At 41.3% G+C, this 27,869-nt stretch overlaps 1 protein-coding gene across 7 annotated transcripts in view; it reads right to left on the reverse strand.

Moving 5' to 3' along the window:
• Nucleotides 1–27,869, reverse strand: part of SSH2 (slingshot protein phosphatase 2) — a 247,359-nt gene that overhangs the window by 16,278 nt on the left and 203,212 nt on the right. For all 7 annotated transcript variants that reach the window (XR_007473354.1, XM_049701725.1, XM_033423319.2 and 4 more), the window contains 6 exons: nt 27,304–27,498; nt 23,491–23,584; nt 23,228–23,356; nt 13,539–13,585; nt 8,485–8,631; nt 4,984–5,184 (listed from right to left, as the gene is read on the reverse strand). Coding sequence is in view for 6 of the 7 variants with exons in the window: in XM_049701725.1 (XP_049557682.1) it covers nt 4,984–5,184; nt 8,485–8,631; nt 13,539–13,585; nt 23,228–23,356; nt 23,491–23,584; nt 27,304–27,498 (813 nt within the window). In the remaining variant the exon portion in view is untranslated. The remainder of the gene's footprint in view (nt 1–4,983; nt 5,185–8,484; nt 8,632–13,538; nt 13,586–23,227; nt 23,357–23,490; nt 23,585–27,303; nt 27,499–27,869) is intronic.

Genomic DNA, 27,869 nt, shown 5'->3' on the forward strand with positions numbered 1-27,869 from the left:
TAATATCTCAGACACATGGTCCACCTCGCAGATGCATGAAATCTGAACTTGTCTAATGGAACATAAATCTGCCAGATATCTAAACGATCCAACTCCAGAATAACAAACAGGGTTGCTGGTAGTTTAATGGAGGGTTTCAACACGCACACACGCACACACACGCACACACACCCCTCCTCCTGCCCTCACTCCCATCCCCCGGCTATAAAAACAGAAAAAATAAAATTAGATATGAACAGTATCAGTGCCTTTATGATACCCTCACTTTTAGGTCTAAAGGAGACTATTAAATATTAGTCTCCCTGAGGCTTAAAGACATACTAAAAGATGCAAAAAGTCTCTTGTATTTCAGAGGGACTGTCACTGTTTGGTCCACCCTCTCACATTCTGATTAAGAGACTGTAACCAATTCATAAATCACTACAGGGGCCTAGAGTCACTTTGTTAAACTTCTCTTCCACCAAGAGGTCAAAGTACCAAGCTAATACCCTCAAACAGAGGGCTGCCACCTCACGTTAAGCACCCAGTGCCACTCTGGACAACCAATGGTGCTTGACAATGCTAGGATCAGAGCTCTATCTCTTTGGGAAAACCACCATGTGCCTTCTGGGAGAAGATATGAAATACAAGATATCTAAGCACCTGGAGAGGAAATGGAATTTCTTTGCAAATACAATGAGTGGGATTTTCCCAAGGCCTTTCCTCTCTTGGTGACCTAAGCTGCAAGGCTTGACAGAGCTTCAGACCGTCACAGGAATCTGGGGCTTCTCCTTCTTTGCTCTTCTAAGCAGACAGACCCTGGAGCAGTACTCTAGGGCTGGGCAAGAGTCTGAGAGGCCCAATCTACTCGGCAGTCAGCCTGGCAGGTAGCCTACAAGTGCTGTTTCTTGACAACACATCATAGATTGCAGACCCTAACAGCTATATACCCAAGAGGCATTCCTACTCTTTTTCCTTACTGGCAGAGGCCTGATTTGGTTTGACTGTTCACTGCCCCACAGTTTCAGGGAATGTGGCACTTCCCTAGCACCAGAGAATGAATGTGAATTTGTTTTAACCAGTCCAGGAAATTCTATTTGCCTACCCAGTGCTTGGTTTTAAGAATATGACCCTGTCCTGGTCAGTGGTCCTGTGGGGGTGGGGTGGGGTGGGTGGGTGGCAGTCTAGTGGGGAGCTTCTGGGAAAAGTCTTCTCCTCTAATTGAGATGCCCATTCTTTCAGCCAGACGCGGTGGAATTTACATGTAGATGCCTAGACATGTGGCAGATATCTGGCAATCATGAGGCAAATTCAAGGACCAAGCTATTAACTAAGCAAGGGAGAACACAAAGTAGAGCAGGAAGATGAGAGCAACAAAGTCCCTGATTACATCCCCGAGCCCATTACAGTCTTCTTCGGTGCTTCTTGCTACAAAAGAAGGTAAATGGTCCAACTTTTTAACTACCTACAGCTGGGTGCTGGTTCCTGCTGATGCACTCTTCAGCCTTTCTACCCTGCTCTCTGCCCTGGAGACTGACGTATGAACCACCTCCACTGGTCCCCTTGTCTTCGGACTTCCACAGGGTTTGGCTAATGGGGAGCCCCAGCAGGAGACTGGAGGGAGGAGAGTGAAGGCAGGCCTCTAGTCCTGTAGCTCCTTCCCCGCAGCGCCACTCTGGCTGGCTGGGTCCCCTGACTGAAGGCTACTGCTCCTCTCTGAAGGTGCCTTTTCTCCAGGAGTCTCCGTCCAGGTTCTAGTAACTGCGCCATCCCTCTCTGGGCCCAGGAGCTATTACCAAACAGCCCTGCTGATATAAGTTCCTTGATTCCACTACAGTTCTACACCTTTGTAAACAGTCCCTTTATAAAGTCTTCCCCATATAATCTGAGTGTGCTGCTTCTTGCTGAAATCCCAGTTGATGAAGATATTCTATTACTTGCAGCTGAAAGCAGCCTAAGTGACACCCCCAGCACTAGATTTTAGTTTTTAAAATTCAGGAAACATCACAATACAGAAAATTCCAGGACACTTCCATTCCAGTTTCTAACACAGTTAGTGTGTCTGTTGGTGGCGGAAGGCAGTGGCTAGAGGAACTGAATGGCACATGCGTGTGTGTTCTCTGGGTAGCCTTGCAGGAGGGGTTTCATGAGAACCACTTCTGAATAACCCTTAAGGGTGCATAATATACATTATATACACTTTTATTTACAATAACCCTGTGAGCTAGGTCTCTTGATTTTCATTTTATAGATGGGGTCAGGTGAGGATCAGAACTGTGCAAACTTCTCAAAGTTGCAGCAAGGGGGTGAACCAGGAACGGAAACCACATCTACTGACTCAGATTCTGTGGTTTTCTCACTCCCCAGGGCTTGCCCCTCCCTCTGTGAATCAAGACCAGGAAGGCAGGATGGAACCAAAAGGGAAAGGGAAGAGGCAGGGTGACTTGTGGGTTTATGTTGCCCTTCTTATCCTCATCTAAGATTTTTCTGAAATACCTTTAACATCTAAGAAAAACTACATACGCTAAAAAAAAAACAAAAAAAACACCACCCCAACCCAACAGCTTGCCTGGGATTCCAGAAAAAATACTGAAGTTGGCAGGACACACAGTATCCTTCCTCTCAACGGGTCACGTGAGGACACTGCCTAATATCCGTCATGTGTGCGTCTGGGAATATACAATATTTGTGTCTCATCCAACCCTCAGATGCCTCTTTCTTGTGCCAAAAAGAACTTCTCTGTCCTACCTTCTGATGTAATCTAAAAATGTCATCAAAATCTGGCCCCAAAGACCTACAAATTCTTTTTAAGTGGAGGAGACTTCAGTATCCTCCCAGCCTCCTAAGAGAATGGCTCAGATGAAATCATGCCAAGTACTGAGTAAATGGGAGGGGTTTTTTAGTGGAAACCGTAATGCTATGCTGTGGCCACATTTTCACAATACTTCGGCGGTGGGAGGGTGGTCACTCTGCCTGGTTAGGCTGGAAGGCTATTTACCATTTTGTTCAGGGGAAACACAGCCCAGATTCAAGAGTCGAGACCAAGTCATGAGACTCACTGGAGTCAAACTCTGGCATCAGCCCCGACTGCTTCTAGGCAGCAGTGCCTTCACCCTAACAAAACCACCTAGAATGTGCCTACATGGAAAAACAAAGCAAAATATGGTACTCCACAGCATGTAGCATCTCAGGAAGTTGATTCTTGAATTCAGTTTACTAAGAGAGTAAACTGAATCTTTTTCCTGAGATCAGCTGAAGGTGGCTTTCACCACCAAAGGGTAATAAAAATAATGTAGTGAAATTACTCATTTTATAACCAATTACCAAATTATTGTTGAAACAGCCAGTTCTTATTGATACAGGAAGATGTTCAAGACCTAGTACTGGGTAGACAGAGAAAGACAAATACTCTATGGTGGTATCTCTTATACATGGAATCTAAAAATGCCAAACTCGGAGAAACAGAGTAGAGTGGTGGTTACCAGGGCATGGGTGGGGTTGTTGAGGGAAATGGGGAGATGTTGGTCAAAGGGTACAAATTTCCAGTTATGAGATTATAAAGTTCTGGGGATTTAATGTACAGCATGGCAATTATAGCTAATAATACTGAATCATATACTTGAATGTTGCTAAGAGAGATCTTAGATAGTCTTACCACAAAAAAGAAACGGCAGTTATGTCAGGGGTTGGAGGTGTTAGCTAATGCTACAGTGTTAATCAGTTTGCAATATGTAAATGTATGAAATCAATACACTGGACACCTTAAACTTATGCAATGTTGTACATCAACTGTATCTCAATAAAGCTAGGGGGAAAAAAGGAACAGTGGCAGTTAAGTGCAGTGTAAGTGTTCAATAAATGCTGCCACAGTTTAAAAAAAAAAAAAAAGACCTAATACTGGGTGAAGAAGTAAGGCTGAAGAACAGGTTTTGTGGGGAAAAAAAAAATCCATCAATATATGTGATAAGAGGTAAGATAATGTCAACTGCTCTCTGTGGTTATTGAGTTTCTAAATGATTTCTCCCTTTGTAATTTTCTGCATTTCTGCAAAACATATATATATAAAATCAGATTAAAAGATCTTAAAAAAGAAAACAAGTGAGCTATTTCTGGGAAGCCCCTTCATACCTCAAATGGGTTATATATATCCCAATTCTACAGATTTGTCACATGACCAGAATTACTGTTGAAGGTTCAGTGAAACCAAGCACTGAAAAAAAAAAAAAAAAAAAAAAAAAAAAAAAAAAAAGTGCCCAAAGCAGCAGCAGGTACTTGTTTTAAGAGAATGGGCCAGGGACTTCCCTGGCAGTCCAGTGGTTAAGACTCTGCACCACCACTGCAGGGGGTGCGGGTTTGATCCCTGGTTGGGTAACTAAGATCCCACATGCCATGCGGCCCCCCCCAAAAAAAGGGCCAAAAATTTTCTAAGAATTTCAGCTAGCACTACCCTGGAAGCAATCAGTATCCATTTTGATAAGGCAGCTGCATCTGGCCTTAGAAGTTGTTGAGAAGTATTTATTAAAATCTGCACCTAGGGCTTCCCTGGTGGCGCAGTGTTTGAGAGTCCGCCTGCCGATGCAGGGGACACGGGTTCGTGCCCCGGTCCGGGAAGATCCCACATGCTGCGGAGCTGCTGGGCCCGTGAGCCATGGCCACTGAGCCTGCCCGTCCGGAGCCTGTGCTCCGCGACGGGAGAGGCCACAACAGTGAGAGGCCCGCGTACCGCAAAAAAAGAAAAAAAACCTGCACCTAATTGAGATCTGAGATAAGGGAACAGTATTTCCACCCTTTAGTTTAATGTCTTTAGTTTAGATTAAATGCCTAATCTTCCATGCTGATCTTAAATACTGGTACTTAATTTTTAAAAACTAGATGGATAGAGGTTTCAATTTTCAAATCCTATCACACACTTAAATTAGGTGAGAACTAGCTGCAGAAGACATTTCACTGTGCCCTGGGGAGCATAAAGGAGGGAAAATATGAGAAAGTCAATTAAGGACTCACCTTGCCAGCAAGATCCCCTGGTACTCTTCCAGCTGTCTCATGAAGCTGGGGTTGGGCTTGGTCACTGTTCGTCTTTCCTTCACATAGTCATAGGCTCGGTCCAGATTCCAGCCATACTCCTTCATCGCATAGGCAATCACAGTGGAGGCTGAGCGACTCACCCCCATTTTGCAGTGCACAAGGCATTTAGATCCATGTTTCCTAGTTTGGGGGATTGAGGTAAGGAGGAAAACACAATAGTGAGTACACTTTAAGAGCTAGGTTCTAAATGTGTCCACGTCTCCTGTCTGGCCTTTCCATTTTCTTGCTTTGTAATTCACCCCACCTTAGTGCACTTGTGTGCACCTCTAATCAAATGTGTGGGGCAATTCTGGTGCACTCAAACGATATTCAGTGTTAATATTAAGCCTCTCTAGTTCATTCAGCAAACATTTATCAGGCATTTACCATGTTTAAGACAATGTGCAAGGTCTGGGATGCAAAAATAAGTAACAGTTTTTCCCTAAAGGGTAGGACCCATTGGGAGAAGTAGACAATTAAAATTCAAAAAGGTAATTGCAATGACAGTTGGTCACAGAGCACAGAAGGAAAATTTTCTATTTAGAGACTGGAGCCCATTTTGTGTGTGGCTGGAGGCCAGTCCTCTCAGCCCCAGGGGCACGTTGACGGCTGGCATGCTATTGAATTACAGGTGTGGCAGTGATTCATCTAATTTACCCAAATGTTGTGAGTTGCTTCCAGTTCCAGTTCCAGTAAGAGTTCTGTCCCGGGAGGAAAGTACAAACCAAATGAAACTAACTCTCCTCTTTACTCAGGTGTAGCCCTGGATATTACTTTTCACAACACTTTTCACAACCCGTGTTCTGTCTAGGGACTGGCTATATAACCCGTGGAGCTGGATGGGACCATGTGATGTACCACATGGCTTTCTCAGCAAGGAGGGTGGAATGAATAATTAGCTGTTTTTGTGTTTTTTTATGGGGTGGAAGAAAGAGAAAACAAAGTCACCATAAAGTGACACTAACAAACGAAACTCCTCAGTCTTATGCCAGAGCTCATTACCTTGTATCTGAGCATTACTCAGCTCTGCTAATTCTGCTAATAACACAGTGTCTGGCCCAGAGTAAGCCTTCAAATATTTGCTAAATGTATGAACAAACTTATGGATCTCCTGATTACACCTGTCAGTTGTAAGTAGGAACAACATTTTAAAATCTGGAAAAAAGAACATTTACTCTTATCACTAGTGTACGTGGGCTGGAATCCTTCCCAAGTGGTTATTCCAATAAATTAAAAAATGCACACGTCAGCCTAACAGGGGAAATCTATTCATCCACTCACTCACTCTATTACAGGAGACAAGCTTCCTTCCAGAAGCTTATAATCCTTCTGCGGGAGACAGACACACATGAATGAGTTAAGCACCAATGCAAGGAGGCATAAGGTTAAGTGCCAAAATGAGAGGGCCAGCCAGATAAGCTATGGGAATGGAGAGAAAGGTCTGGAATAAGTGAAACAGTCTCAAAAGAAAGGTACAATCTTAGTGTCCTATGGCTGGTGCGCATATGCGTCTCTGTAAGCTTAGGTGATTCCAAATGACTAGGACATGTTTGTTTTGCTTATGGCACCACAGAGTTTTCACTTAGACTCCAGTTGGGAAGCCGAGTCACAGTGACGCAGATGGAAGTTCAGACATGTGCTCTATATTTTCCCATCAAGCTCTGACTTTAGTACATCGAATTTCAGGTCTATGCCTGCAGGCACAGAAGGTGCTCAAACTTGGACAATCTTAAGAAAAATACAATTATGAAATCCACTCCTATGAAAACATTTCTTCATTTTGAACTGGGCTTTTTCAGTGGATGGCTTCTAACTCAGGTAATGAAGGATCTGCAGTTAGTTCTCACCTAGCCCAATTTCACCTTTCAGGTTCATTGCCCACCCCACCCCCTCACTTCAAGTGCTAGATTGTCCAAATTAAGCCCAGCATCACATTAGGAATGCTAAACTAGAGTGGCCCTGAAAGTGTGGAGTCCTAACCACTGGACCGCCAGGGCCCTGATTAGGGTGAAACACATGAGGTGCCCAGGGTGCCACTTAACGGGAGGCACTCACTCTGAGACGCTGACCTATACTTGCAGGACATGGAGAGTGCATGCCTCTCAGTAAATGTAATGTGGGCGCCTCACGTTACCTCCCTCTAACCCCAGCCCTGCTGAAATCAAGTCTTTCTCTTCACTAGGACTGGGGCCTTGCCTTGATCTCTAGCCTCTTTGGCTGTAACCCTGACAACTTGCCTAGTCTTTTCCAGTCCCCTTTCCTTAAGGAACTAGACTATTCCCATATACTTGATGGACTGAAATGAGACATGATCTTAGGTTCAAGTCCTGTCTCAACCACTAGTTAATATCTCTGAAACTCATCTCTGCAGTCTGTCCTCTTCTGTACAGAAGGAAGACAGCATATGCCTCTCTGGGTTTTGGAACGTACAGGAGAGAATATGTGTAAAGTACATGGCACATAGGAAGCATGCCATGAGTGGCAGAAGCTTCAACAGTATAAAACAGTCTCTCAGGTACTGGTTAGAGACTGAGAAAATGGGCTCAGAGCTGGAGTATGGGGATTCAGGACAACTAAGAGGAAGCATTTCCTGACCATGTAGGTCCTTAAGTGAAGTGTGGTATCATTCTTGAAGGAGGACTTTAAAAACAAAAGTGGGAATTCCCTGGCGGTCCAGTGGTTAGGACTCCACGCTTTCACTGCTGAGGGCCTGGGTCTTCTGAGTGTCACCCCACCTGCAGAGGGAATGTGGCCAACATGCTTACTGATGGTTTTTTCTACTGAAGGGACAAATAGGACTGGCACAAAAATCCCCAAGGACTTAAAAAATCAGTGTTGATATATTAATACTAATACTAAACACTAAATTAATACTATGGAATTGTTTCACTAAAAGGACCAATTAATTTAAGGAAGATAACAACAGAAGGGCCAGAGGAAAAATTTCACTATTTAGAGTAGCATAAAAGTAAAGTAAAAGAATGGGGAAAAATTTCCAAAGTGTACTGTTTCTCTCCTTGTCTTCAGAGAGCAGGATCAAGTGTTCCACCTGTCTGGAATAATTTCTATTCTGTAACTTTCAAGTGTCCCTATTGGTAACTTAAAATTCTTCCTTCTCTCATTCAGAATTTCTCCTCTATTTCAGAATTTCTTCCTTCTCTCATTTCTATTTCTTTCACTGCAGCTTGAGTTTATTTTCTCTAATTTTGTGCTCAACGGAAATAGCCAACATGAGATCATCTTCCAGGGGCTTCATCTACTTAAAGCAAAAGTACTAAGTCACTAGTCATCTTTTTCCTAGTATTGAGAGCTCAGTCTCCTTTTTTCTCTACTTCCTTTCCTCTGAGTATCATCAGTAAGTTATCTACAGCTTTCAGACCCCAACCATGTGTGGTGCACAAGGAAGAGGGGTCAGAACGTGTGTGTGGGACCATTACTCACTTTGCTTTAGAGATGAATTTGTAAGTGTCATTCCAGTAAGCCAGGAGATCCGTTGCCTCTTCATCATATACCCGAATGTTGTGATACTCAAAGACTCCTGGGAAGAAGTTATCTATCTCTCGAGTGACATTCAAGATATATCGCACCCTGTGAGGAAACCAAGGGAGATTATGAGCCCTACTACTCAGGCGAAATCCAATTCCCAGCACTGGAATTTTTCTTATTTAAAACTTGCTTACTTCTGGGCTTCCCTGGTGGTGCAGTGGTTAAGAACCTGCCTGCCAATGCAGGGGACACGGGTTTGAGCCCTGGTCTGAGCCCGCATGCCGCGGAGCAACTAAGCCCATGCGCCACAACTACTGAGCCTGCGCTCTAGAGCCCACAAGCCACAACTACTGAGCCCGAGTGCTGCAACTACTGAAGCCCACGTGCCTAGAGCCCGTGCTCCACAACAAGAGAAGCCACCGCAATGAGAAGCCCACGCACCGCAACCAAGAGTAGCCCCCGCTCACCACAACTAGAGAAAGCCCGTGCACAGCAACGAAGACCCAATGCAGCCAAAAATGAAAATAAACAAATAAAAAACAAACTTGTTTATTCCTGAGGCTGAAATTAAATACTAAAATATTGAAGAAAGCTAAAAAAAAAAAACCCTAAGAGGCTATCCTTATTTAATACAGAAATTGTATAACAGGGTCCTGCACATACCTGGGTATCAGGGAGTTACTGAGAGAAAAGCTGTCTACCAAGTTCAACATCTATATTCCATTTTCAGTTTGTGTTTAGTTATACAATCTCATCTTTCAGAGTCTTTTGAAAATATGCCTTGCATTTTACTCCAAAGAATCAACTTGAGGCCCATGATCTGACAATTTCTCTGCAGTCACTAAAATTACCAGCAACAAAATTTTTTGGAAGTCATCTGTATTAAATCAGACTATTAATATGTACCTTAAGAAAAAAAAATAGAAGGAAACATTCCCTCCTATCTTTCTAAATGCCAGGTTGTCAGTTTTTGCTCTATCACTCTCCTTAAACTACATGAAGGCAAGTGAGGCCAGGCTGGTAGGGTCAGAGGAAAGTTGGACTTAAAGCTCTCTTAACTCTCTAGGCTGCATTCCTGGCTGCTATGGCAGCAGATGTGTCTGAGAGTTCTCCCAGGCTTGCAGAAAATGGTTTCTGTATCAAAAATTTCTTTTGCTATCTCTCTTACTGTGCAATCTCAATAAATGCTTCGGTTTAATCTGCCAAAGGATTACCTTTTCTCAGTGCTGTATGGACTTAGACACCACTGTTGTCAACTCCAACAGCACAGCACAGACTCACTCATTTCCCTCTGCAGAAGCTGCTTCCTGGCTTCCCTGGTGGCGCAGTGGTTGAGGGTCTGCCTGCCGATGCAGGGGACGCGGGTTCGTGCCCCGGTCCGGGAGGATCCCGCGTGCCGCGGAGCGGCTGGGCCCATGGGCTGTGGCCGCTGGGCCTGCACGTCCGGAGCCTGTGCTCCGCGACGGGAGAGGCCACAGCGGTGGAAGGCCCGCGTGCCGAAAAAAAAAAAAAAAAAAAAAAAAGAAGCTGCTTCCTTCTTAGAACCACACGTGGGGTTCTACAAACCCAATCACTGAAGTCAGAGAAATGACTACTAAAAGGGAGAGCCAAGCTAACCAATTCTGCGGTTAAGGTCAAGCAACCAAAATTTTTCTGGGACATGGTTTGAATCTGTTTTAACTTAGCATCAAAGTTCATTACTAGAAAGGATTTTTTCTTTTTAATTTAAAAAGCAAGCTGGGCTTCCCTGTCGGTCCAGTGGTTAAGACGCGGCGCTTCCACTGCAGGGGGTGAGGGTTCGATTCCCTGGTCAGGGAACTAGGATCCCACATGCCGTGTGATGTGGCCAAAAAAAAAAAAAAAAATTAAGAAAAAGCAAGCAACATGCACCTGTAGAAAACACTCCAGCAGTTCCCCAAAAGGTTACCACCATATGACCCCGTAAGTCCTCTCCTAGGCATAAACTGAAGAGAAATGACAACATATGTCTACCCAAAGATTCATACATGAATAGTCGTAAGAGTATTCATAATAGCCAAAAAGTGGAAACAACCCAAAGGCCCATCAAATGATGAATGGGCAAATAAAATGTGGTGAGTATATATATCTCCATATAATGGAATACTATTTGGCAATAAAAAAGGAATGAAGTACTAATACATGGTACAACATTGATAAACCTTGAAAATACAATGTTAAGTGAAATAAACCATGCTTAAGGGACTACATATTGTATAATTTCATACAAATGAGATGTCCAGAATAGGCAAATGTATAGAGACAGAAAGTAGGCTAGTAGTTTCTAGGAGCTGAAGGGAGGAAGGGAAATGGGGGTGACTGCTAAAGGGTGCAGGCTTTCCTTTTGGGTGGGAAGATGTTCTGAATTCATTGTTGCACAACTCTGTGAATATACTGAAAACCACTGAAGTACACATTTTAGAAGGGTGAACGATACATGTGAATTATATCTCAAAACTGTCAGAAAAAAAAGGCAAGCACACTTCCTCTTATCTCATTTAAAATAAAAATGAACAACCTTCCCATCCCCAATCCCATACTTCAGTAATGGATTATAGCAGGACAGGGTTTCCCAACCTTTTTCATTACAGCAGTCTAGTCAGCCACTACCAATTGGAAATGGCACGCCTCGAAACTTCTTTGTCATTCTTACACTTCATTGTAAGCTATTCCTTACAATGCTTTGTAAGGAATAGCATTTTACTTGGAGTTCTAAAGTAAGTGGATTGGGAGAAAATGGCCTTATTGTCAAAATTACACTTGAAAAATCCCTTATATCATCCACAGGGGGCAATATACATGTTTTGTGTACAGATCTCTGAACCATAATTCTTGATCCATTGAAGTTTTTTTTAAAAAATAAATTTATTTAATTTTTATTTATTTATTTTTGGCTGTATTGGGTCTTCGTTGCTGCGCACGGGCTTTCTCTAGTTGCGGCGAGCGGGGGATACTCTTCGTTGCGGTGCAAGGGCTTCTCATTGCAGTGGCTTCTCGTTGCGGAGCATGGGCTCTAGGCACACGGGTTTCAGTAGTTGTGGCATGCAGGCTCAGCAGTTGTGGCTTGTGGGCTCTAGAGCGCAGGCTCAGTAGTTGTGGTGCACGGGCTTAGTTTAGTTGCTCCACGGCAGGTGGGACCTTCCCGGACCAGGGCTCGAACCCATGTCCCCTGCATTGGCAGGTGGATTCTTAACCACTGTGCCACCTGGGAAATCCTTCTTCATCCGTTAAAGTTTAAGCACCAGTGAATTTAAGAAACAAGATCTAAGTAGATGTCTGAGCATCTAACCATACTTGTCTTTTTTCTGTGTTCTATAATTTAGCATTGTAAGTAGTAAATGAGATAAATAGGTCTCATCTCCAGCTGGGGATATAAGTCAAAAGTCAAAGTGAATATATGCATGAAGCGATTCTAATGCATTTGGCAGGCCGTGCTCTATCAAATCTCAGATTTCATATTAAACACTGTATCAGGTGCTAGTTTCCTGCAGGTCACATTCTGTCAATTTTTCTACCATTCCTTCACATTTACCGGGCACCCTTTTGATATAAGGCTCTGAGCTAGGTATGTTTCACACAAAACTAAGATATGGTCTCTGCTTTCAAGAACTTCTGATTCAATCCTTATCAACTTAAATTTTCCAAGTTCTATTTAATTTCATACCTTAATATTAAGTAACCAGATTTCCATCCCCCCCGCCCTAAGAACTCTTTGTATAATCACTTGGCTTCCTTTCTTCTGAGGGAAAAGTAGGAAGTATGCATCTAATCACGTTAAAGACAACCAGAAGGCTGACTTGTAGCTGAGAAAACAGGCAGCCAGCAACCAGTCAGGGAGTCATCACTGTCTCTTGAGTCTCAGTAGGTCTTATCTCTGTCCAAAATGAAGAGTTAGAATGGCCAATTTCCAGACATGATTTTCTCTTCTCTTATTGGAATGATCTGACCTCCTAAGGCTGAGTTCAATGAAAGATTTAGGCATTAGCTAAGAAGTGAAAAGGGAAGAATGGCAGCATTTTGCTTGCTGAATGTTCACTGTGGTCTCAGTTGCTTCAATCAAACTCATAACCATGCCGCTTAGGAACACATTTCCTACTACAAGGTCAGTCTTCTTGTTCAATTTTATACTGTCTCTTTTATATTTATAACCTACTTAGTCTTCATGCACCTTACTATAAAAGGATAGGAACTGAGTCTTATTTTTCTTTGGATCCCTAGCATCTAGCACTGTGCTTGGCCTACAGAAGTTGCTCAGTAAATGTTTAATACAGACCTGTGAACCCAGCATATGCAGTTCTGTGTACTCTTACATAAAAATAGGCACCAAAGTCTAGAGAGACAGTAAAAAGATCAGTGGTTGCCAGGGGGTGGGGGTGGGGAATAAATGGACAGAGCACAGAGGATTTTTAGGGCACTGAAAATACTCTGTATGATGCCATCGTGATGGACACATGGTCATTATACATTTGTCCAAAGCCATAGAACGTACAGCACTAAGAGTGAACTGTAACGTGAACTATGGACTTCAGATGATTACCAGGTGTCAATGTAGGTTCATCAGTTGTAAAAAATGTACCTCTCTGGTGGGGATGTTGAGAACGGGGGAGACTATGCATGTGTGGGGCAGGGAGTATATGGGAACTCTGTACCCTCCCCTCAATTTTGCTGTGAACCTTAAACTGCTCTTAAAAAAAAAAAAAAAAAAAAAGGGAGTCAATAACTAGATTTGGTTTTAAACAGCATGAAAGGCTTGCACATTTGTTTTTGAAAGCCTTTCCACTGAAACAGTTGATCTTTCTTCGGAGGTGGGGGGGATGAAACAGTGGGAGAATAGCCATTTTAATTTTTATTAAATTATACCCAGTAAGAATCAACTGGAAGCAACTCTTAAGCTTAAAGTTACTCACTGACACCTCTCTGACGGGAAAATGTAAAGATAAAATAGTGATTTCTGCGACATGGGGGTGTCAGCAATTGCTCTGTGTGCTTACCCTCGGTTCTGTAAATCCTCTAAGTTAGAGGCATTCCATTCCGAGCCCTGTGGAACCAAAAAGACAAGGTTAGAGAGTATTAGCCAATGAACCGAATACAATACTTGAAAAGGAGTCCTGTGAGGGAAGAAACAGTTTCTAAAAAGAAGGCCAATAACATCTACCAAGTTTCCTCTCTCAGTGCCAGGTACTTTATATGCTATCATATTCAGTTTCCACAAATGATAGAGTAAGAAAGTTACCTTCATTTTTTAGAGATATGAAAACCAACCCTTATAGAATTCAGATAATATCTGCTCAAGATCACATTGCTGGAAAGGTTTCTTTGACCATTCTCCAATCTAAGTTAAATGTAGTCTGTCACTCTTGTTTATAGTAGTCTATTTTAGCAATAGCATGCATCACTATTTTTACTTGTATATTTATTTACGTGCTTATTTACTACCTTTCTCCTCCACTATAATACAAGCTTCTTGAGGGCAGCAACCAGGTCTCTTGTTCTCTAAGGAAACTCCTGCACAGTGCCTGGCACCTCGCAGGTATTCTTAAATGAACAAAGTAGCATTATTATGAATTAAAACTGGATTTCATTTTAAAACCCCCACTTTTTCTAGTGCATTATGTTGCATCTAAGAAATTGGGATGGTACGGTGTGTGTGTATGTCTGTGGGGGAGAGAGTGAAATAGTCAAACAAATGAGAGAAACATGATGTGCAAAATTTAAAGGAAAATGTCTCTACAGATTATCTGCAAGATACATCAATTGTTAATATTTTGCCATATTTGCTTTCTTGCTGTCCTTCCCTTTCTTTCAATATACATCATACTTTATTTTACCCGAACCATTTAAGTAACTTCAGCATCATGACACTTCAATACTTGATCATGTATCATTTAAGAACAAGAATATTCTCCTATATAATTCCATTTTTGCAACCAAGAAAGATAACATGAATACAATAATAATCTAACATATCATCTATATTTGAATTTTAAAAATTGCCCTCAAAATGTCCTTTATATTCATTCAATCAAGAATCATACTGTGCATTTAGTTGCCATGTCTTTAATCTAGAACAGTCCACCCCTGTGCCTTTAGTAATTTTGTCTTTCATGATACTGACATTTTTGTAGACTACAGGTCTGTAATACTGGAGAGCTCCCCACAACCTGGATTTATCTGATTGTTTCCTGATGACTAGATTCAGGTCAAACATTCCTGGCAAGAATATGACAAAGGAGGGCTTCCCTGGCGGCGCAGTGGTTAAGAATCCTCCTGCCAATGCAGGGGACACGGATTCAAGCCCTGGTCTGGGAAGATCCCACATGCCGCGGAGCAACTAAGCCCGCGCGCCACAACTACTGAGCCTGCGCTCTAGAGCCTGTGTGCCACGACTGCTGAAGCCCATGTGCCCTAGAGCCCATGCTCCGTAACAAGAGAAGCCACTGCAATGAGAAGCCCGCGCACCACAACGAAGAGTAGCCCCCGCTCACTGCAACTAGAAAAAGCCCGCGCACAGCAACGAAGACCCAACACAGCCAAAAATAAATAAAATAAATAAGTTTATATAAAAAAAGAATATTACAAGGGAGATATTGTGTACTTCGTACTGCATCAAATCATGAGGCACATAGTGTCAGTTTGTCCCATTATTTCTCAGGCTGAGTTTGAATTCTTGGTAGATACCTTTGTGTCTGCCACATCCCTCTATTGTAAAGGTTCCTTTGAAATTAATTAGTAGTCTATAGTAATCTTTGAAGCCGTGTGAAAGGCAAAGTAATCTTTTTGCCCTATGATTTCAGCATCAATTGCCGATCTTGCCCAAATGAATTATTCTACTGGAGGTTACAAAATGGTAATTTTCTAATTCCATCTTTCCTTCTGCAAGTTAGCTGACATTCTTCTGTAAAAGAGTCTCACCTAATCAATCATCACACCCTTTATTGAAGTGTCACTATGGACTCTTGAATTCTTTTTGTATTTAGAAAGTTATAATCCATTACCATCTTTTTTTTTGGACATGCAGATTGTCCGGAATTTGGCCAGTGGGAATCTCTTCAAACAGGTTCCTTTTGATATGATTCCATTAGTCTTTGAGCGCATCCATGCTTTGTGGTACAAAAAGTTGTCCCGGATTCACTTTGTGAGTAGAATCAGACAGTTCCCCAAGAAGCCCTGGTTTCTTTTAGTGAAGAATGATATTTTGTAACCAAGATCTGGGCAGTAATTAGGTATGCTCCTAACTACTGGGTGTCATTGTTTCTAAAACTTTTCAGTGGTCAGATCTAGGAAATATTTCTAAAAAAATACTGAGTTTATATTTTTACCTTCAACTGAAATTAATTCAACACCACAAGGTTCTTTCTTGCCTCTCCCACACTGTTTATATATCTCCTTACTCCACGGTGAGAACTTTGGTTCCCAACAACTCATTTACTCTACTTACAAAATAGTTTTAACATTATTACACCAATACCAAAACCAATAACAAAAATATTAAGTTCAAATTTTCTTTGCATTTCTTTTTTTTTCCCTTATTATATCCCACTAAGGGGTACAATCAGAGTATTATGCTTAAGTTATTTGAATTAATTTCTTTCTGTGAGGTTATCAATTTGACACATATTTGGGTTCATTCGCTCCTGTTTATATTCAATTTTAGGGTGTGTTTTTTCTTCCATGTTTTCCATTTTTTTGAATATACAAGATTTTTTTGGGGGCGGGGGGCGGTTACGCGGGCCTCTCACTGTTGTGGCCTCTCCCGTTGTGGAACACAGGCTCCGGATGCGCAGGCTCAGCGACCATGGCTCACGGGCCCAGCCGCTCCGCGGCATGTGGGATCTTCCCGGACCGGGGCACGAGCCCGTGTCCCCTGCATCGGCAGGCAGACTCTCAACCACTGCACCACCAGGGAAGCCCTATACAAGACTTTTATAATATTGAAAGTCAAAAGTTTATTAAAAAGTAAACTTGAAGTCTCACTCCCACCCCCATCTCCTCAATCCCCATGGGTAATCGTTTTTATTAGTTTGTGGCTTATTCTACCTATGTTGTATTTTGAAAAAAATATAAGCAAATATATACTTACCACTTCTGAATTACACAAAGTACTTTACTACACATGCTTTTATTGTTCTTTGCTTTCTTCACTTTGCAATATCTCCTCAGACCCACTCCACATCACAGTGCCACTTTCCCCACAGCCTTGCCAACAAAATGTGTGGTTAAGCTTTTGAGTCTTTTCCCAACTGATAGGCGTGAAATGTTATCTCGGTGTAATTTTAATTTGCATTTCTGTTTAGCGTAAAAGTGAGCAACTCTTCAATGTTTCAGGTCTATTTTCTATCTTTGAGCTATATGTTCATGTCTTTTGAAAAGGCAAACATTTAAAAATAAGAATTTATCTATTTCAGAATAATGCATTAAGTGGAATTTAGCTTTATAAGACTCAGGTTCAAGTCCCAACTCCCCCTCTGACTGGGGGACCTTGGGCAAACTGCTTAACCTCTCTGTTTTCACTTTCCTTATCTGTAAAATGAAACACTCCTCCCACCCTAGTCCTAGGAATCTAATGGATAGCTTCCCCTCAAACTACAAATATAAAGTTTCTCCCCATTCCTTTTGCCATGTAAGAATACAAAGAGAAGTCTGTGACCTGGAAGAGGGCCCTCACCCGACCATGCAGGCACACTGGTCTCAAGACTTCCAGCCTCTCCAGAACTGTAATAAGTTTCTATTGTTTATAAGCCAACACCTCCCGCCCCTCCCTCACGTTTCTTTCATATTAAAATGGAAAACCCTCTCTCCATCCTAAATCCTCCTCTGGACACTGTCCTTTTCCTTTTCCTGAAAGGAAATCTAATACTCACTTTCTAAAATTCCTCATCTAATACTTTCTAAAATTCCTCATTTCCCATGTATCTCAACCCACAGCACTGTGGCTTCTGCCCTCATCACTCTTGCTAATGACCTCTTCTAATTGTCTAATCCAGAGGTTACCTTTGTAACCTTATTCCACTGGCCTTCTATGAGTATCTATCTTGATATGGTCATCACTCCCTCCTTATGGAATTAGATCAGACTGCACAAATATCTAGCCTCATGCCTGGCACAACGAAGAGGATCAACAAATGCTTGCTGAATAAATCATCAAATGAGATAAGTAAATGAAGCACTCTGAAAACTGTCAAGTGTTATGTAAGCACTACCTTCGTATTACAAGTGATCTGTAATTTGGCCATCGAACTTGGAGATCTCAAGGATGCTATGTTGAAGTACATTTAGGAAAACTGTCAGTAAGTGACGGATGACTGATCTTTTCTACAGACCAGGGCTCACCTGACTTGCTTTAAAAAAAATATAAGAGGTTCTAAAGACTCTGTGCTCAAACTTAGAAAACTGGCTCCCATACCAAAGAAAGAGGCAAGAATTATTTTTTTAAAAAAAGGACTTTCAAGGAGACAGAAGCCAAGCAATAAGGGTTTAGTGGCTAAATTGGAGCCAGGGAAATGTGACCACCTCACTCCTTAATTTAGAAATCTAAATCCTCTGCGGAATTCTGTACAGCTAGATGGAAATAACCCTGATATGATGGTAAAAGTCCATGGTTTTCATCTACCTGTCCAGAGAAACTTCAAACTGACAATCTGAAATGACACATATCCAGAAACAAAATAAATTAAACTCATCAGCTACTGACTCAGTGAAGCCCATGTAAAGTGACTTGGGCTTTGCTTAGGGCTGTTTCAGGTTCAACCTGAAAGAACTGGAATCAACATGGTGTAATTACTTTTCTGTCCTCAATACAAATGCCATGCATATTAGCCCCCTTGGGTCCTCAACAGACTCAATCTCTTTTTTTTTCCTCCATGCTTCTCAGGCAGTGACATAATTCCATGGGGGTTTTCGATAAGTTCTATGTAATTATGCAGAGCATATTTTAATTGTATGGAAGTATAAAATGAAATCTTGAAACTATACTGTAATACATTTTTTAAAAATTAATTTATTTATTTTTGGCTGCGTTGGGTCTTTGTTGCTATGCGTGGGCTTCCTCTAGTTGCGGCAAGTGGGGGCTACTCTTCGTTGCAGTGTGCGGGCTTCTCATTGCAGTGGCTTCTCTTGTTGTGGAGCACGGGCTCTAGGCTTCAGTAGTTGTGGTGCATGGGCTTAGTTGCTCCGCGGCATGTGGGATCTTCCCAGACCAGGAATCGAACCCATGTCCCCTGCATTGGCAGGCAGATTCCTAACCACCCCACTCCTACAGTTTTTAAATAAGTTCACGTCCACCTTTCACTCTGGTTCACCTACACTGTACTCTGGCCCAAAGACTGAAGTGACTGATTTCTTTTAAAATGTTATCCTTAGTACATGCACCCCAGTGTTCACTGCAGCACTGTTTACAATAGCCAAGACATGGAAGCAACCTAAATGTCCATCAACAGAGGAGTGGATAAAGAAGATGTGGCATATATACAATGGAAGATTATTCAGCCATTAAAAGGATGAAATAATGCCATTTGCAGCAACATGGATGGACCTAGAGATTGTCATACTGAGTGAAGTAAGTCAGAAAGAGAAAGAGAAATATATGATATCCCTTATAAGTGGAATCTAAAAAGAAATGATACAAATGAACTCATTTACAAAACAGAAACAGACTCATAGAGAACGAACTTATGGTTACCAGGGGGGAAGGGTGGGGGGAAAGGATAGTTAGGGAGTTTGGGATCAATATGTACGCACTGCTATATTTAAGATGGATACCCAACAAGGACCTACTATATAGCACAGGGGCCTAACTCTGCTCAAAGTTATGTAGGAGTCTGGGGGAGAATGGATACATGTATATGTATGGCTGAGTTGCTTTGCTGTGCACCTGAAACTATCACAACATTGTTAATCGGCTATACTCCACCCCCACCTCCCAAAAAAAGGGGAAGAATTCTGTAAGTTCCAAATTGGGATGAAAACTAAAATTGCCTGAAGTAAAAAAAAAAAAAAAAAAAATGTTATCCTTAGGAAATAACCTTGTTGGGGTCCAAAAGTTCCAAGCAAAAAGAGGAGAGCACATCTATGGCAAAGAAGGACGACTGTACTGGGGGTTCTGCAAAGATCATACAACTCGAGATAATCTTCAAGGATTGGTATCCCTGTCCAAATCTTTATGATACCATACCTACAGCCTCAATGCTGTGAGTCACTTTACTGTGGCAGCCAGGCACAGGATCAATAACTTTTTCTTCTAAAAAGTTAATGCTACACATCTCCAGTTGAGGGGCAAAAATCATGAATATGAGACAATTTTTCTTTGAAACCAAAACTCTACTTTAAAAGGATGTGTAATGTCAAATCTTGAAAAAGATACAATCAGCAGTAAAATTCTGACTTCTCTCTCATTCACAAACAACATTACCGGTTGCCTGTCCAATATTACTGTGTTTTCCTAATTTAACTAAGAATGCTGCCTGCCTTTCTGCAAAGGCTCTCTGTTCACATCTAGCATTTTCTCGGCCAAATCGGACAGCCTCCAGGAGAGCTGTTGATACGAGATTTGGTTGGCAAAGGCTTCCAGCTCAGAGAAGTAGTACACTCTTAAGGGTGTGGAAGAACTGCTTTTTCTGGAAATACCCTGGCTTCCAACCAATCAATCCTGGCTTCTCGCTGCAGATTTTCTTTAAACTACGCTCTATACTTTTCTTCTGCATATCGGCTGGACACCTTTCCAAATAAACATCTCTGTGCAGTGCACTACTAAGCCGAGCATTCTTCCAAAGGGAGGGGAGAAATCCTGCTGCATCCGTTCACACAATCTGCTTGCGCTCCAGGCATGGCAGCTACGCACAAGATGAAATGACTTTGCAGAAAATTAACAACACCACTTACAGTTTGGATAAAACCTCTTTTTCTGTGTCAACTGCTGGGAAAGCCAGCAGAGCACAGACTCACTGGAGAAGAGACAGGGGTTTGGACACAGGATATGGTGGTACAAACAAAGGGAAATACAATAAGATGTTTAGACAACCTGTTCATGCACTTATTTTGTTGGATAAGAGTTAAATTCCAGGATTCTCTAGTTTGAAAGTTTTTTTCCCAAATAAGAAAAATATTCACAATGCAAAGAACATGTCCATTCTCGAGAAAACAGAATTATATCTGAAGCTGAATACATTTTCCTTTTTTCAAAAATATGTACATAGATACATATTAAAAAAGCAAAAAAGAACTAGGAGGCAATATTATATAATGAAAGATAATAGTGCTTATCTCTCTTGGTGTTGATTAAATGTCATTTATTGTCTTCTGAAGTTGCCTAAATTTTCTATAACGAACATGAATTATTTTTGTAATAAGAGAAAAACCCAAGACAGAAGACTACACCAATAATCATGAAATAATAGGATGAGTTTAGTGATACAAATACTCAAATGCATTTCTAGTTGATTAGCGACTAATCTGGGGAGAACTGGATTGTTTTTTCTGCTTAGAGTACTATTAAAATTTATTTATATGTCCTAAAATAGTACCATTTGAGGAAGGGGTAAGGAGAAGGTAGTTCTTGAGGGGGGTGGCATCAGAGACACAGGGAAGCATGTCTGAAATTAAACAAGTTAGTGACTGAATTTGATATTCATCATGTCTACCTCCTTTTAGGTATTAAGATCTAAGCTCAATGGGAAAGCAACTTCCAAGTTTATAGCTTTGGTCACTTTCAAACGAGTTATTTTTGGCTACAGGCACTTGCCCTTCATAAAAATTAGTCATGTTACATGGAGACAGTTGGGGGCAGGGTCCATTTGAATGAGTGACTCATAAGTTTTCTATGCACAACACAAAAATTATTTCCAAGGATACAAGAGCAGGGAATACATGAACCCTCATGGAATTATACACACAAAAGACAACAAAGCCAGGTGCTACACAAACGGAAAGGTCCATGACAGTTCTGCCGAATGATCTACATTGAGAAATGGCAACACACATTGGTCAAGTTAAAGTAAAGAAAAGAAGCTCCCCTCCCAGCTCACAGCTTTTCATGGGTAATTTCACAGCTAACCACCACCATGAATCACTTGACAAGCATACGTACTCCAAAGTGTCAACAAGTTAATTCAGGGCACAAGTCTTCAATGGCATGAAGTCTGACTGCTTGGTGAAATAAACTCTTATATTCAGGGTGAGATGATGCAGTTTAGTCAGTTCCTGTGCATATTTATTCCTCTTCTCTCCTGTTTCCCACCTTCTAATCACTTCACAAATGTCCTTACCAGAGAAACGAAGTGAAATTAAAACCAATCGATTTAGTTCCTTGTTACAATTTTTAGTCAAAGTATGTGGGAATTGGAAATAACAGTGAGGTTTTGGTGTTCCCCACTGACTTCAATTATCCTTGTTATCCTTGTTCCCACTACCATGTACAGATGAAAACTAGAACTCTTTAACATTTGGGAGATAAATAGGTCTTAGGATTTTAGAAGCTTTCCTAATCCATCTGTCAGAGAGATCTTGGGCTAATTAGAAGCCACTGAATGTTCAGGTACCATGAAGAACAATTTTAAATCACTGAAGATTTGGTAATCAAAAAGTAACTGAGGGGGCTTCCTTGGTGGCGCAGTGGTTGAGAGTTCGCCTGCCGATGAAGGGGACACGGGTTCATACCCTGGTCTGGGAAGATCCCACATGCCGCGGAGCGGCTGGGCCTGTGAGCCATGGCTGCTGAGCCTGCATGTCCGGAGCCTGTGCTCCGCAACGGGAGAGGCCACAACAGTGAGAGGCCCGTGTACCGCAAAAAAAAAAGTAATTGAGGGACTAAAAATGTAGCTACAAGGTTCCAAATGTTTTAAAAGTCCAATAGTCTTTGTTATAAGTAGTTTTCTGGGGGGGGCTTCCCTGGTGGCGCAGTGGGTGGGAATCTGCCTGCCAATGCAGGGGACACGGGTTCGATCCCTGGCCCGGGAAGATTCCCACATGCCGCGGAGCAACTAAGCCCGTGTGCCACAAATACTGATCCTGTGCTCTAGAGCCTGTGCTCTGCAACAAGAGAAGCCACGACAATGAGAAGCCCGCGCACCACTCGCTGCAACTAGAGAAAGCCTGCGCACAGAACAAAGACCCAACACAGCCAAAAATAAAAACAAATAAATAAATACATCTAGTAAAAAAAAAAAAAATAGAAAGTAGTTTTCTGCTCTCTTCAGATATATCAGATCTTAGACCCATTTGGCAGATTTAAAAGAGTGACCTCAAAAAGGATCATTCTTTTTTGGGGATACACTGTATAAAACTACTGTGGACTGGTCTGCTTTGTGGCTCTATTATGTAGGACAGATGAGATCTTTAACAACCCATGGGCAAGAAAGGCCTGATCTGTAGCATTTGCCAATTTCCTCGGTGTAAATTTTCCCACCATAGTCAACTGATGTCACTGAGGAATTGGGAAGAGATGAGCAGAAGCACACCATTATGTAACATTTCCACCATACAATAGATGTAAATAACCTTAAGAGCACAGATAATTGTAAAATGTAGTAAAATACAGGAAGTGATGAGGTTTGAGTATTTATGACCTTTGTTTTTAATGTAAGTTACATTTTATCTAAATATAATAAAATTTGATAATTACCCCCGCCTCCATGAGTTGGTATGGACTAGCCCCAGCACACCCCTTTAAAGTGGCCCTAGGACTTACCAAGAACACGTGCTCAAATATCTGTGTAGGGCTATCCATCTGACCAAGGATCACTATCATTTCATTATCTATAAATTCCTTGAATTCTCGCAAGTTGCACACCATTTGCATTTCCAATTCAGTTCGTATCTGAAACAGAGATGACATTTTGTACTAATCTCTGAAAAGTCCCTCTGGACTTTCAATCACTCACCATTTCTAGCCCCGCTCCTATTATCTTTCTACCTCTAGCCTTGGAACAATGGGGACTCAAGGTCTCTTACCTCTTTGGATGTGATATTCTCCAAATCCTTCTGCATCATAATCTCCCTTAATTTGGTTTTAATTAGCCTTTCTGTTCGCTCACGTTCAGTTGGTCTGAGAAGAGAGAAATGGTGATTTTTCTTAGGCAGGAATTTGACCAAGTTAATGAATGTGCCATCTGATCATGCTTCCAAACTGGCAGCCCTTCCCTTTGTTACCCTTAAATTTATACTCTGGAGGCACGGGAAAAAGAAAATTATACTTTATAAAGTTTCTTTTCAGAATGTATAGAATATAAACATGTAGAGATTATATATATATATAAACATGTAGAGATTATATATATATATAATATATATATATTATATATATATAATATATATATATATATAGAGAGAGAGATTATATATATATATAAACATGTAGAGATTACTTGAAGAGATTGTACATGTCTAAAAGCCCATAAATATATTCACGTATACAGATCCAAGAAGGAGTAAAAGACAAATAGGCTATACTGAGTGTAATACTTTAATGGAGGACCATTTCCCATCAAGTACCCCTGAGTACCACTTGCTGAGCTAGAATACCAAGCTGGGAAGACCAGTGGTGCGACCTACTATGGAACTGGGTCTTCTGTAGCTTAAAAATGCCACCCAATGCTGACCATCTGTTGCTACGGTTCTAGAAAAATGCGAAAGAGAGAAGAGTGATTTCTGCCTTCTTCAATGAAGCAAATTCTCTTCCAAAATGGATTTTAAGGATTAGCTACCTGGAGTACTCCATCCAAAATGTTTTCTTTTTCACAAAAGCTCTCACCAATATCTCTGTGAAATTATTATCCCCATTTTACAGATAAAGGAAATAAACAGCTAAAAGGTTAAATGACATGCCAACCGTCACTTTCACTGGCAGGAGACCCAGAACTCTCCGTCCAGCCTAACACTCTACCTGCAAGATTATGCTGCTTCCCTTAGTCTTCTGACTCTCTTAAAAACAAAAATTTCCCTTGGAACCTTACTATGAAATCAAACTAGGAAGCTGATTCTCCAATTACTGGAAAGATACTAGTTCAACATAACTAGATGCTTCTCTCTAAAAGCATTATTTCATATTATGCAGAATTTGAGTGAGGCTAACAGAGAGTACTTTCTGTCTCATCTTTCCCTCCTACCAACTTGAGAAAGGTATCTGCCCTGTACTTCCTTATTTGGAGATGGAAATGGACTAAGCCTTCAGGCATCCTGCCCTTGCTGCCTACGGCCTTATCACTGGCTGCAAAAATAGCTTCAGTATAATCTCCAAAGATGGATGCTCTGACCCCACAACCTTGGGGCTCCCCACCACTCGTACTCTTAGTTTCTCACGAACCCTGCAGAGTATAGCTAACGCCTCTGCCATTTCCCTGTCAATCGGCCAAAGCATCCTGTCTTGACTAGGATTAACATTCTTAACCATGCTCCCCACCATTTTTCCTAGACATAGCTAATGGTAGAAAGTTACACATTTCAGTCTTCTACTAAAAATAAATATTGGTAAAAAACAAATTTTAGCACCTGTGTGCATCGGTTCGATTCCCTACTTTAGCAGACTTTCTCCCAATCCTTCACACTTGTTGGGCCAGAGTGGTTTGGGAGCAGACATACCTGGGTTTTAATCCCAGCCCTGCTACTTACTAGTGGTATGATCTTGAACAAATACCTTCCCTTTGCTGAACCTCTGTTTCCTTTCCTATAAAATGTGAACAGTAATACTATTTGCCTCATGAGGTTTTTATGAGAATTAAATGAGATACCATGTATGAAGTGCCTGGCATAACATCTGACGTACCCTGGAGGCACCATACACCTATGTTCCCTGCTCTACCTTCCTTGGATTTCAAAATATAAACTTTATTCACAGTAGAGCACTTAAGTCCATTTTGGCATACATTCTCCTCTGTAACCTCAGCATTATTTTTTAGGCTTTTCTAGTCAACTTAGGGAAGAAGAGGGAATGGAAAAGGCATTACAACACAAACATACTTTCTCCCTTGATTTCACTAGAGAAAAATCTGGAAAATACATATATACACAAAGAAAATAAAAATCATTGAAAATCCCCGTCATTATTAATACTCTCACCTACAGCTCTCAGTCTTTTTCTACAGACAGACATTTGTTTATTAAATATATCTTAAATTGTGGTTATATGGTACCTAGTAAGAATTAACATTTAATGAGCCTTTACCATGTGCCAGGGACTACATTTTACATTACTATTATTATTTTTTTTGCTCAGGGATAGAGAGAGATTATGGGCAATTTTATTTTCTTTCCTTTTCGTGTTGTAATTTCCAAATCTTCTCTAATAAAATCAGGAAAAATGAAAATTCTGATTTAAAATGTTCATTTATGAACAAGATGAGACATCCATTTCTCCAATACCCATCAACCAGTCATAAAGCATGAAATCAATAACACTGCCCACGATTCTGAAAGCCATACATACTATCCTTATCTTTTTAGTTACTGTGGAATCTTATTTATTTATTTGTTTGTTTATTTATTTACTTATGGCTGTGCTGGGTCTTCGTTGCGGGCCTTCTCTAGTTGCGGTGATTGGGGGCTACTCTTCGTTGTGGTGCGCGGGCTTCTCATTGCAGTGGCTTTTCACGGGCTCTAGGCGCACGGGCTTCAGTAGTTGTGGCTCACAAGCTCTAGAGCGCAGGCTCAGTAGTTGTGGCGAATGGGCCTAGCTGCTCCATGGCACGTGGGATCTTCCCGGACCAGGGCTTGAACCCATGTCCCCTGCACTGGCAGGCATATTCTGAACTGCTGCGCCACCAGGGAAGCCCCGGTTACTGTGCAATCTTGAAAGGACTAGAGCTACTAGTACTAACTGGTTCTCGTACCAATAATACCCTATACAAAAAAGCCTTCACTGTTTTTTTTGACTGTTCCATTCACACAATTCTTGGAAATTTCACCTTTCCTAGTAAAAAGCATTTATTATCTAAATTAAGCCTTTAAAAAAAGAATCACGAATTGTTTTGGTATCACTTTAGGAATCTGAAGGTGAAGGTTTGTAAGACCATTTAGCAAGTAGCTACTCTTCTTTCCCAGATGTAGAACACCTTGGAAGTGCAGAAAGATCAATTCAGAGCAAAATAAACATCCTGATTAATTTCCAAAGCAGGAACTAAGTGTGAAAAAATTTCCAAAATAGTCACATAAGTTTCAACACATAGACCTAAAAAGGAAATAAACATCAGCTCCACCTTAGGCTATCCAATTTGCAGTACAGCAGGGAGATTTAATAAAAATGTTACAGACCTAACAAGGCAAATGTGGGGCTGAGTAAGACAGAAATTACAATATATATTTTTAAAAATTTGAACAGAAATCAGTTAAAAATTAGCATAACAACGTAGGTATTCTAAATTGACTGGAAACATCTTGTTTTCTTAAGTATTAGCAACATCCCTCTAAAAGCTTCTCTATGTCATTAATTTGCTTAGGAAATGCTTCTTTTAAGATAATGGAAGGTCAGACTTCAGCCTAACTCCTTTAAACTCAAATTTCAAATTAGTGGAATCTGAATTAATGGGATTTTATGGTATTGCAGATCTTAACTATGGAGACTCCACTGTGCCCAGGAGTGAAACTCTTCAGGCCTTTGCACACAACAGAAAGGACAGGTTTCTTTGCGAGGCAGATGTGTAGTGCAGACAATGACTAATATCACTGGTAAGGTTAATTCCCTAAGAGGAGAGATTAGGGAGGAACATGCTGGTTCTGACCCCCGAGAACGCAACAGAGAGGACTTCCATGATCCTCAGCAAGATGACTTACATGTCTGTGAAAAGAGCTGGAGAATCAGGCCGGTGGGACTGCACATCCTGCATAGCATTCCATTCATTGACTGAGGATTGATCTGAGTTGATATGGCTCTCGTAATAACTCACCCAGGTGAGAAACAGGCTGCCAGGGTAGTAGTTATGCATTCTGGCGACTTCACAAGCCTTGTGTAGACTCTGTAATGCAGACCTGAAAGATATGCTGGGAAGTGAGCACTGGAGAACTGTGGGGATACCAAAAGGCCAATAATCCATGTGCTCCCCAAACTCTTCCAATTTTTAAATCCTATAGAGTTGGGCCTCTGGAGAATCTATTCCTTGGAATTCAAGAATCTCTGATTCTGATCATACTACATTATCTCTTCATAGCAATCAACTAGACATTTCTTGCTGAAAGATATGATGCATTATTAAGGCAGGGGGTAGAAGGGAGCAGGAGAACTGACAAGCTACCAGTGAAAAATAGGTCTGAGTACCTATGGAGCTCACAATCCTGTAAGCTGGAACCACGCTGTGGCTACTGCCACTAGAGAAGTAAAGATCTACTTCATTTACTACACA

The sequence above is a fragment of the Orcinus orca genome, chromosome 19 (assembly GCF_937001465.1).
Source record: "Orcinus orca chromosome 19, mOrcOrc1.1, whole genome shotgun sequence".
Lineage (NCBI taxonomy): Eukaryota > Metazoa > Chordata > Mammalia > Artiodactyla > Delphinidae > Orcinus > Orcinus orca.